This window comes from Electrophorus electricus, chromosome 14, assembly GCF_013358815.1.
Source record: "Electrophorus electricus isolate fEleEle1 chromosome 14, fEleEle1.pri, whole genome shotgun sequence".
Classification (NCBI taxonomy): domain Eukaryota; kingdom Metazoa; phylum Chordata; class Actinopteri; order Gymnotiformes; family Gymnotidae; genus Electrophorus; species Electrophorus electricus.
Window position 1 is genome coordinate 15,611,344 of NC_049548.1, and position 12,110 is coordinate 15,623,453.

A 12,110-nucleotide genomic window follows, 5' to 3' on the forward strand; every position below is an offset into this window, starting at 1 on the left:
GTGGGTGGGGCTCTGTCACCCCCCCCCAAACGTCTCCGTGTGTGTGTTCCTATTGCCACAGCCTCTCGTGTTTCTCATCTGATCCTTGTTGTGTGTCATTGTTGTGTGTGTGTATATAAGTCCTTTGTCTTATTGTGGATGTTGTCAGTGTTTGAAACTATAGCCTGCATGCTACGTTTTGTTCTCTTTTTCTTTCTTTATCTCCCTCTCTTGCCCTCTCTGGGGTTTCATTTTTCTCTTTCTTTTGATATTTGTGTTAGATATTCCTTAGATATTTTTAGCCTTCATGTTACACATTATAGTTTTTTTTTTTTTTTTTTCTTGATTTGTGACTAGATCATTCATAAAAAAAACATTGTGTTTATTATTTAAAATACAGGTAACATTACCATCCTGTTTAAAAAAAAAAAAAAAAAAAAAAAAAAAAAATATATATATATATATATATATATATATATATATATATATATATATATATATATATATATATATATATATATATTTATATTACGAATGCTCACTTTTCACAGTTTGTGTACGCAGCGGATGGCTCATTTGGCTCGGTTTTGCAACCGCTTTCATCAGCACCTTGCATGATTGGTCTGTGCCACAGAGTTTGGACTGGCCAGCCTGGCATTGACAGCCGTCCTCTGGACAGGGGCTATGCTCGTCCTGCTCTCCATCCTGCCTTTCTCCTCATTACATTTCTGGCAGCAGTCACTGCACAGGCAGGTCTCCCTGACAACATAGAGGCAGTCCACCCTGTTAATAGAGTCCAGCTCAAGAGGGTGTTCTGGGGGAAAGGGGTTGCACTTAACATTGAGGGTGTGCTGGTTTGGTAGTTGGTGGAGCCACTGTGGCAGGCGCATCAGCAGGTTGTTGAAGAGGGAAAGTTCATGGAGCTCCTTGAGGGCGCCCATGGAGGGCGGCAGGCTCTTGATGTGGTTCAGACCCAGGTTGAGGCTCCACAGGTTCCTGAGAAGGCTCAGCTCATGCGGGATGCTGTGGGCAGTCAGCAGCTTGTTGCACAAGTTGAGTTTGTGCAGCTTCAGCAAGTGCCAAATCGCTTCGGGGAGCTGGTCCAGCTGGTTGCTGTGGAGGTCCAGCCAGCGCAGGTTGACAAAGATGTCGATGCTGTTGGGAATCTTCTTCAGCATTTTATGACTTAGGTCCAGCTCGTCCACGGTGCAGAACTTCAGGATGCAACTGGGGAAGGTGGTGATCTGCATGTTGCTGAGGTCCAGACGCTGCTTGCCATCCACAGTGAGTTGCACAGCATTCGTAGCCATCTTGAGAGTGATTTCTTTGCCTTTTGGTTCACTTGATTTTTTTTTTCCCCTTTGCCATAAGGCCAGTGAATATCAAGGAGCAGAATGTTAAAGTCAGTATTTGTCTTGTTTGGTCCCTCCTAGCATGCTTATTGTCATGGTTACCCTGTCTCATGTATTTGTTTTGCTTCTGTGTTTTGTTTCTCTGCCCTTCATTTGTAGCATCTGTGTCTTGTTCAATTCTTATTAGTACGTGTATTTAAACCCTGTCTTGTTCCCTTTTTTTGTTGGTCAGTGTGTTTTTTCTAGCCACTGTTGTTATTCCAGTCCTCGTGGAGGGGCCATACGTAACATCGTATTTCCATGCCATAGCTGACAGCTACTGCAGATGGAATCCTTTGAAAACCAGTAAGCATTGAACAGCTGCAAGGAACTCCCAGTTTCCTTTGAGAACTCCCTATTATCACCATCTGAAGCTGCTCGTAGCCTGGGCATAACTTTGGACAACCAGTTGTTGTTCTCAACTCATGTTTCAAATCCGACCCGGTCTTGCAAATTTCTCCTTTGTAACATATGAAGGATTTGGCCCTAAACTAAACTAAATGAAACTAACAGTTCAGTAAGTGCTGAGTCCTTCCCCAATTCACACCTAAGACCAAGCCAAAACTACACCTTCAGCAAGTAATTACAGCTAACAGGAAAGAAGTAACTAGGTTCAGACAAGAAGCCTTGAATTTAATAGGATCTAAGGCAAAAGTAAGTAAACTTAGAGCCTACCTCAACCAACCAGAGGATAAGCCAAAAGGATAACCAAAGCACACGGCCTACCAAAGACTACCATTTGTGCTTCTGTTTCTTTTTATTAGTTTTTACCAGTTACATTATCCATTCTGTTAGTCATTTATCATTCCTTTTCCTTGTTACGGCCTCCAAGCCCAGACAGAGGTTCAACTGCTTTTAATCATGTACTTTGTATATGTTATATATGTCATAGACTTGTTCAAACAGCATCTGTTGTACATGTGTTACAGTGTGTATATATGTGTGTGAATGTGTGTAAATGTATGTGTGTGGGTGTGCGTGCGGGTGTGGCATGTCACTGTACATTACGGGTGACTCTGTGAAAGGTGGTCAGTTCTAGGGAAAGCTTTTCAGAGCTTCCATAGTCTCCCAGCCCTGTTTGTGTGTCATCAACCTTGAAAGCACATGGCAGGCTCTGGTTTCTGGGACTGAGAAGTCCATTACAATGTCTCCTTGTCTCCCATGTTCCCTCTCTCTTCTCCTCTGGTTAAAACAGCTCTGATGGAAAGAATGATGATGACCTGGTGGTGGTTGAAGGAGGCATTGTTCGCTACTTTGTAACAGAATGAAGCCAAATCTAATTGGTTGTGCTCACCATGTGTGTTGCAAAATGGACTGACTGATCCTAGTAAATCCAGGCCTAAAATAATTTATTTTATACATGCTACCACTTCAGCAAAATGAAAAGGCTGATTCTACTTCATAAATATAGATACTATAATACAAAGATACATAGACTGGTCTATGGTTAATTTTAAGATCTTCAGGTTGCTGTGGATATAAAGATGTTTGTTTACAAGGGACCATTTGAATGATAAAGCATTATATTTAGTCTGTCATATATATATGACAGTCTATATATATATATATATATATATATATATATATGAACAAAGACTATATATATATATATATATATATATATATATATATATATATATATATATATATATATATATATGAACAAAGACTATATATATATATATATATATATATATATATATATGAACAAAGACATGAGACAAGGATGCTAGGAGGGGCCAAGTGTGACAATGAGTTACAACATTTTAACCATCACATTTTAACCTTCTTTTGCAAAAGGCATAGTTGATTCAGTCTCATCAGTAAGCCTATTTAACGCTCTCAAACGACTCCTAAGTATTTTCAACTTCTCATATCAGTTTGCATTTGATCCCTAATATATACAATACCTTCTTGTAAGCATTATGTTTAATTTTTTTTTTTTTGCACTGAAAAAAAAGGCAGTGGTGTGAAGATCTAAATTAGTCTCTGAGACATGTGCTGGAAAACTGGAAGGAGGGGACCTAGGAACTTTCTCTGTTTATGTAGGCAGCAGAAGGATGTGGTTTGCACTCGGTTTTGTCTCAGTTTTGTCTCCACTACACCCTGTCTTATGGAAGGGTACTGGCGGCAGCCTCAGTTGACCTATTTCTTAAATGTTTACTTGGAGGCTGTTCAGAGGCTGCTGACTTAGAATCATCCATTAGCCTTATTTGAAAATCTTATTTTTCTAAGCTAATTTCCACCTATTCAGCTAGTTTTGGATTTTTCTTTTATTTTTCAAAAAAAACGTAGGCTGATTTATGACGATGTCTAGCATGGTTTACTGTTTGTTGACATATTAAGGAGAAAGACAACTAATGGCTCTGAAATAGTGATGTCATTCTCTTGGAGCTTTCCAGAGCGGTACAGACTGTTTCATTAGCTTTGGTTTCATAGTAGAACACTATGAGCTCATTGTAAATCTCAGCTGAAGGATGACAGGAACAAATGCAACCCACTTTTAACTTTTAAGATTTCCTAGGTAATGAGGAAAACAACGTGTAACAAGGCTTTATATCAAGCATTGGTAACATGGCTTGTGTTTGTCAAGTGTACTTTGACAGCTGTGGTTACAAGTGACATAATCAGTAGTAGTTCATTAACAACTTTAGATGTACAGTGAGGCATCTTTTATACTGTAAATACTACAATCTGTGTTATATTTGATGTCTGCTTGCTAATAAAAAAAGCAATTTCTCAATTTCATTATTATTTTATGCCTATTGTTTGAAGTTACATCAGTACAAACCAAAGGATTACATACAAGGTACACATCAGTTAAACAGGGACCATGTCAGCTTATTTAGAACAGTAGCACAGATTCATATCTCTTTATAAACTCTCTCCAACACAGTCACCATTGGCAGTATGCTCATGAAAGTAAGTGGATAGGAAAGTGTAATGTGATCAGCGTGCAGTGGTGTAGAGGATGGTGTTTCCATGCTGAATTCACAGATGGTTCTTATTAGTGGTGAAGACAGTGCCCCCTCCCCACCCTTACACTCAGTGTGCGTTAGGGAAGGGTTTCTTCTCTTTTTTCACAGTTGAAGAACTTTCCTACATGCTTGAGGTTTATAATCATGTCAATACCTCCTTCTGAATGGGAGGGGGATAATGATGCTCGACAACATATGTGCACTGTGAATAAGTAGCGTTTTACTGTTTTCCACGTTTCAGAATAAAGCACACCTCCCCCCACCCCGACCTTTTGTGAGAGGAGCAAAAAGTCTTTGGTGTTTCAAAAGTTTTTTCCACGGTAAAATCCAAAGGTCCATTAAACTAAAATAAATAAATAAAATAAAAAACATCAAAGGCATTAGACATGTAATTGTAATTTAATCTAAGGAATGTTAAATGTAGGCTTCTGTGTCTTTGCTGGTAGAGTTCAAATCTGTAAACACTGATGCATGCAGATATGAAAGTCATTATTGAACAGGCGCTTCCTCATGCATTCATTTACCATCTAGTAAAGGGCTAAGAAAATGTTACTTGCCGTTTGCAGATTAAAGTGGACAAGATTTTTCAGGGTTTGCCTAAATCTAATTCTCGAACTCAAGATAGCAATTAGTCTACCTTGGATCACTAATTTGGCCAGGGCTACAGAGGGAGTTAATCTCGTATCGCAGATGAGAGGGCAACTCTGATAACAGGACTAGTTTTCTGTGAGTGGATGGCTAAAGATGGCTGTTTATAAAACCCACACGCTACTGCTAGCCATGGACATATCAGACATAACACATTGGGATGTTTATTACTGATCTTTATTCATATAATCAGTTTGTCTGGTTTCTTGTGTCACAGTGTGGAATGTGTTTGAGTGCTAAATATATGTACAAAAAGATATGTACAATTCAAAATTCTGTGCTTGTAAATGTGGTTAGCAAACCATAACAGACATTGACAATAATAAAGTATTTATAAATAATAGAGTTCAATCAGTGGAATGACTTAGTCCTATACCATTTTGTCCTCAAAAAGTATTTGGGCATAGACAGTTCCTGTCTTTGATGTTTTGGCCTCTGGTATTGGCTTAACCAGTTCCAGCTCTGCATATGTCAGGTTCTCCTCTGCAATCTTTGGCTGTGACATCAGTTAGAACAGAAGCAGAATGAGCTCAGCTCATTTAGTGGCTGATGATTGTATCAAATCTAAGTTGTGCTTAGAACATCACAGTCAGGACTGTTACAAAGCCAAAGCACAACTTGAAGTGAACTACATCATCATTTAATTAGGAAACATTTAAGCATTTTCAAGAAACTTACCAAAATTATATTTCTAGGCTGAGGTTTTAAAAGTTTTGGCTTTCTCACTTTGTCCGCAATCGGGGCTAGAAGGGGAAAGATCAGGAGAGTTAAAAGCATACCATTAAAGACACACTGCTGTTTTAGTTTGCTGAAAATTAATACTCAAAAATCAGTGCCTTGTAGTAGCAGATTCAGAAGACACCATGGCAAAAAAAGATCCTGGTTTACCTTTAGCAGGGATCTCTGGTGGCACATCCATATGATCTATAGTTTTCTTTGTCCTGTACTTCCCCTGTTTCTTGGGTAGAGCTGGAGACAGGCTGACTACACTAGTCACCGTCTCCCCGGAACTGAACACAGACAGACACGTTTACTCAGACCAGTCTGCTCTCTGTCCTCTGTAGCAAATCTGTTTGTTTTCTCATGCAGACTCACCTGTTCTGGGGGCTCTTGACCAAATGATAATTTTCTTAACAGATAGGAGAGAACAGAGAGAGACAAGGATAAATGATTAATCATAAAAATCACCTTTCTGATCTTTTTTTTTTTTTTTTTTCTCATTGGGATACTTTAAAATTAAACCTGATATACATATCATTACACAGTATTCACAGTCTTGTTTCGTGGTATAGAGACAATATATTAGCTATGCCCAGTGCTTTTACCTTTCAAATGCCTCTTCCTGTGCAAATACTGGCAGGTCACAGCCACGGTAAACATACACATACACAACAGCCCCACGCAACAAATCAGCACCGCACACAGGTATACATCTGAAACAAACATAAATCATGAACACTCTTGAGTTTATGTTCTAAAACATTCTAACACGTGCTGCCTTTGACATAAATGAGGATACAGAGCAGGATGATCGACCATGGCACCGTATATACAAAAAGACCACAGCAGGTATTATTTAGCAGCCTCACCATTGCACAGTTTAGACTAACACGTCCACATCTAGTGCTGTGGAGAGAATGAGTAGGAAGTAGTTTATTTTCTTGGATTCATTTTTGTGCCTAAATCTGAAAAGGAAAGTAACCGTTCCTTCCGCCTGAATAGCCAGTACAGCATTTTTTGGAGCACCACTGTGGTGTCGTTTCTATGCAAGACAATGTGGGTGAAGCACGGCTCTGTGGCTTACCTTCAAACAGACTCCAGAGTCCCTCCTTGGCGCTGTTAGCCGGGAGGACATGCACTGCAGAAGCAGAAGGCAGAAGTGCACACTCATCACTGTGGCTCAGCCCTGGTAATTGCACCCTGCGCAGGGTTAAATAAAGTTAATTACAGTGGGCCATGTGTGGGGGATGACAGCACGGATGCTGCCCCTTTCTCTGGAAGGTCCCTCCCTCATCCGGCAGCTAGTGATGGCTGACACCCACTGAGACGCCCTCAAAATACCCATAACCACCAGCAGTGGCAGACGACAGGGAGGTTAGCCCGTCCCGCAGATGGCAAGACCTGGCCAAAAGAAGTGCTGAGAGATTGGAATGGCCTAGCTGGGTGTCTGTTGTGCCACGACTGGTTCATACAATACCACTTAAACATTTTGAAATGACATTTTAGACCAAGTCTGTTAAAATGGCATTAAAGTTCACGCCAGTCTGACTGAAATCACAGTTCATGTTTTAGCATTAAGTTAATTCCAGCAATGTATATTTAAGAGAGCAGCAAACTATCCCCAGAAAAAGTTGTGCTGAACTACAGAATTTGGTTTTATATGTCACCATTCATGAACTGTATAATAACGTGCTCCTTCATTCATGCATGTCCGAAATGGAGAACGAGAGAGAGACTCCCTTCTGTTAAATCACTGAACATATTTGGACAAAGAGCAACAGATACAAACTGGTTTACCATAGCGCCCATTCTCTGTGAAGTCTGTAAGAGGCATAAATTGAACTGTGGCACCAAGAGATGCCCACCTGCCTAGACTATTGTGTGAGATACAGAGTGAGCCCCTTAGACTATGGCCTCAATTGACCGGCTGCTGCGTTCAGCCCTTCAGTGATGCATTGCTGCTGTACAGAACGTTTGACTAATGGAATAAACATGGTTGCTCGCTCAAGAGCTTCTACTGACTTCTGATACCAAAGGGATTCTGCACTTTCACCTGCGCTCAAGGCTTCATACTGAGCTTCACGCTGAAGTCCTGTGTGATCCATAAGCTGCTTGCGATTTTGCCTAAATGGTCAAAAATGTACATCTCAGACTTGGATCTTATTTAGATCATTTCCAGTGGCTCTAGCTGTATGTCCCAACATGCCTTCTGCTGTATATTTAATGCCTGCTGTATATTTAAATCCTGGCAAAATCTCATAAAGATCCAAACAACTTGCTACTATATCAGTTAGCTCCTTACAAATATAATCTACAAATGATGTTACAGTGATATTGATTTACAAAGATATAGCCTGACTAGGTGTACAGCCATAGTGTTTCATCCTTTTGTTTAGGTACTGGCTTAGTTATAGTTTGCCCTTTGTTTCAGGACACAAAGTGAGGGTCTGGTCTAGATGGTAAATGTGCTTAGATATAACAGCACATTCAAATTTTGCCAGACAATTTCAGTGCTATGTTTTTATCTGTAGTTATACATTTTATATGAAAAATCTTTGTTCCTCATGTGGATTGACAGCTAAATCTAAATAACAGAGCATTTCCAAATATAAAATATAAAAACTCCATATCTGTGACACTTCTCACCTTTCTGGAAATCACATCTGGGAATCTAGACTTTGGATGACATCACTAGGTATTCGGAGTGATTGCCAGATGGCTAATTTATTACTCTTCTGTCCCCTTATCTCCCCCCATGCCCCAATACACACACACACACACACACACACACACACACACACACACACACACACACACACACACACACACACACACACACACACACACACACACACACACACACACACACACACACACAACCACAACAACAGCAAGGCTTATTTTGTCCAAGAGCCATGGAGCCACTGTCTTTTTGGCCTCTCAGTGTTTTTGTGTCTGTGTTGTAAATGAGGAAAGGGAAACTCCATCCTGCAGCCAGTGTCAATAGTGTTTAGCTGTAAGAATGCCAGCAATCCCTGTGTTGTCTCTCTGTACCCAACCACAGCTCAGACTGCCAAAAGACAGATAGATAACTTTTATATCACATTTCCCTATATTTATTTGTACTGGGAAATCGAAAATGGAGCATAATATTACAGATTTCATGGGAGGGTATATCTTGTAACAAAAAAGAACTCTTCTCTGTGGGGACAGTTAAGGTAGACCTGGTACAGTTGGTGAACACATTCCCAATATTACACGGCTTCTTCCTGCATTGAATAGTGTGGTAGAGTGTGCTCACAGTGCTATATTGTGTTCAAAAGTGATGGCCCAAGGCCTCTGACAGCAGAGATTTTAAAGCAGAGATTTCTTTTTGACATATTTAGGTCAATACTTCACAGGAGCTGTGGGAGCGGGCCATCAACCACTAGCAAATGACTCACTAAAAGCTAATTTGTTTGACCTACCTCGAAGCTCTGTAGCTGCTGTGCAGTTGGTAGATGCTTTCCACCGGTCATGATGCTTCTTAAACTCCTGTACCCTGCAGCTGTACATGCCTCTGTCCTGATTAGTGATGTTGAGGATCAGGAGGTCATAGATTATCCCTTGCTTCACCACTACCAGCTTCATCTTGGGTCTGGGGAAGCTCTTCGTGTAGTTCCCATAGAACTTGGCCCGCCGCATGTTGACTTTGACCAGTAGCTGCTCAACCCCACCGCTCTCTGGCAGGTACACCCAGCGCACCACAGGCAGGCTGTCTGACCGGCGCCACTGAGTCACCTGACACGACAGTGTGACGTTCTCACCTTCCGCTGCCACTGTGAACGGTGCAGGAGTGACCGTGACATTGACGGCGGCGCACAACTCTGCGAACGGAAGATGACACATCCTTTACAGTGTTGTGAGGATAAGGTTTGCCACTGGTTATTTGTTCTACAGCTCATGGTGTTTTAATATGCTGGCTGAATAAAACGAACTTCGCCTTGGGCCCAGTTTGTATTTTAGTTTTTAGTCTTTTTTTTTTAGTTTTCAGTGTTCTTCCATGAATGTGAACCGCAATTATATGAGTGTAAGGAGGTGACATTTTTCAAGGCCATCTGCACTACTTATGGAACCTTTTTGATAGTCCATCTGGAGATACTTAGTGGCAAGACCCTCCCACGCAGGCAGATTACAGAAAATTAGGAAAGTGTCACTCTATTAAAAAAAAGTATCTATTGTCTTATATTTTTCATGTTTGCTTCCACATCTGGCTTTCCAGCTTTCCAGTCAAGAAACTTTCCACAAAATGTAAATGCATTTTTAAAGAGCAAGTACATGTAACATCCAGTGGCCTGCTGGGGGACAGTGCCATGGAGCAACAGATATTATGGCTACATATATACATACACAAGTTCTCCTTCAGCTTCAGAATGCCTGCTACTGTTGTGGCAAACACAGTTTCCTAATAAGGGGGGAGTCAAAAACCACAACATACTATATGGTAAACAAATGACTGTTTTCAGAAAGTCTTTTTTTTTTTGGATGGGGGGCAGGAAACTCTCCTTGTTCTTTTGTTTTATATGTAAATCAGCACATTAAGTTTGCAGCTCACACCCTGCATTCCTGAACTGTATTTGTCTTGAGGGATAGAAGTTATGCTCACTGAGAAAGATTGTTATTTTGTCATGAAGTGAAGTTCAAAATCAAGGCACTTTTTAACTTTTTTGTCAACACTCATTTTGCACACGTCCATTGAATGCATCTTAAATGTCTTAAGTGCACAGTAACCCAAAGACTCAGAAATGCTGTTTTTTGTCCACCCTGCACATTTCAAGCAGGCCTCTACTTAACATTCTGCAAGAAAGTTTTGCTTTTAATGCTCATCAGATTTTTATGCAAGCAGTTGCTGACACTGGTTGACTGACCATTTGAACCATTAAATGCTCATTTAATACACATGGCCATTTAATAACACTTTTAGCAACATTACATTCTGCATAGATCAATACACTTTGACAAAGTTCTTTTCAGTGTTCCTTTCAAACTCACATTTTGTAACATAAAAATGTCTGTTAACTGAATGTACTTACCCCCAAAGAGAACACTAGTCAGGAAAACTGTTACCATCGCAGAGCTCCTCATTCTCCAGTCTGATAAAACCTCACTCTCCATAAAACCTCAGCTAAATGTTGCCACAGAACGGCGCCTGTCGAATCCCCCCTGTATTTTTTTTCCCTCCGCCTCCTTTGTGAATTGTGAGACAGGGCATGCCCTGTTTCTCCCTCACTCCTCCCCCACAAACATCTACTGCATGCTGTGAACTACAAGTCATTTTCTGTACAGAAAAAAAGCAATTGATAAGGTCCTGGTTCCTTTCCTGTTACCAAGTTACATGAAATTCAAAATGAAATCCAGTCGTGAGTCATAAATGCAATTGCTGTTAAATTAATTCCTATCTTTAATCTGTACCCTAAAGGAGCCCCATAAGAGTTACTTTTACTCTTGGTAAAAGTGGTAGATTTCCGACTATTCTCGTGCTAGTAATCTGTTACTGCAAATGAATGGGCTGTCATATCATTGCTTGGATGCTATTTGTCAAGAATATTTTTGATTTGCTGCTATAGATCCATGGCCATTCTTGAAATTTATAAGGGCAAACTTGTCAACACGTTACAGCTAATAAACAGACATATTTACAAGGCAATTCTGTTACTTGAAAGACATTTGGATTGCTTTATACAGTACTCCATCAAAAACTCTAGGCTAGAGAATCTAGGCTTTGACAGGAGAGGTCTGACTGCCCTCTTCTGGATGTAGCTTGACATGACGTTCCTCAGAGTTAATACTCCCAGCTAATTTCATGAAGCTTGTCAGCATGATGGCCTGCGTTCATCATACAAATGGGTCTCTTGGTAATGCCTGTCAACCCTGTGAAGGAATCTTAATAGCTCCCAAGAGTGATGCAGCTTAACATTGTAAGATTGTTCAAAAAGAGCTCATTTTAAGCAATACATGATGAGCGAAGAATGAAACAATTTCATGTCAAAAATTCCATTATTTGGAGTTAGTAATGACTGAAATCTATGAAGTTTTATTATTTATGCCACTGAAAACAATTCATAGCTCTCTCTCTCTCTCTCTCTCTCTCTCTGTCTCTCTCTCGCTGTGTGTGTGTGTGTGTGTGTGTGTGTGTCTTCCCACAGGCCCTCCAAAGGGAGATAAGGCCTGTCAATGTACAATTCATTGCCTCATTAAACCACTCTGTGCAAGACACTTTCAGATGGTTTATAGCCTCAGCACTTCCAAAAGCACCGCTGATGAATATGTTTTCTGCCTATACACTAGAATGGGTGTTACATTTTTCATGCTGCTTGAAAAGAGAAACATGCATAGATTAACTTTACCTTGATAA

At 40.3% G+C, this 12,110-nt stretch overlaps 2 protein-coding genes across 2 annotated transcripts; both read right to left on the reverse strand.

Moving 5' to 3' along the window:
- Positions 1-581: 581 nt before the first annotated feature.
- lrrc18b (leucine rich repeat containing 18b) lies at positions 582-1,638 on the reverse strand. Its single transcript, XM_027005060.2, has 2 exons — positions 1,616-1,638; positions 582-1,338 (listed from the first exon to the last, which is right to left on the reverse strand). The coding sequence occupies exons 1-2, from the start codon at positions 1,636-1,638 to the stop codon at positions 582-584; spliced, it is 780 nt and encodes a 259-aa protein (XP_026860861.2).
- Positions 1,639-5,157: 3,519 nt separating this feature from the next.
- Positions 5,158-10,898, reverse strand: vstm4b (V-set and transmembrane domain containing 4b). Its single transcript, XM_027005116.2, has 8 exons — positions 10,789-10,898; positions 9,184-9,582; positions 6,801-6,854; positions 6,322-6,429; positions 6,092-6,125; positions 5,885-6,006; positions 5,675-5,739; positions 5,158-5,492 (listed from the first exon to the last, which is right to left on the reverse strand). The coding sequence occupies exons 1-8, from the start codon at positions 10,868-10,870 to the stop codon at positions 5,367-5,369; spliced, it is 990 nt and encodes a 329-aa protein (XP_026860917.2). The 5' UTR covers positions 10,871-10,898; the 3' UTR covers positions 5,158-5,366.
- Positions 10,899-12,110: the final 1,212 nt, after the last annotated feature.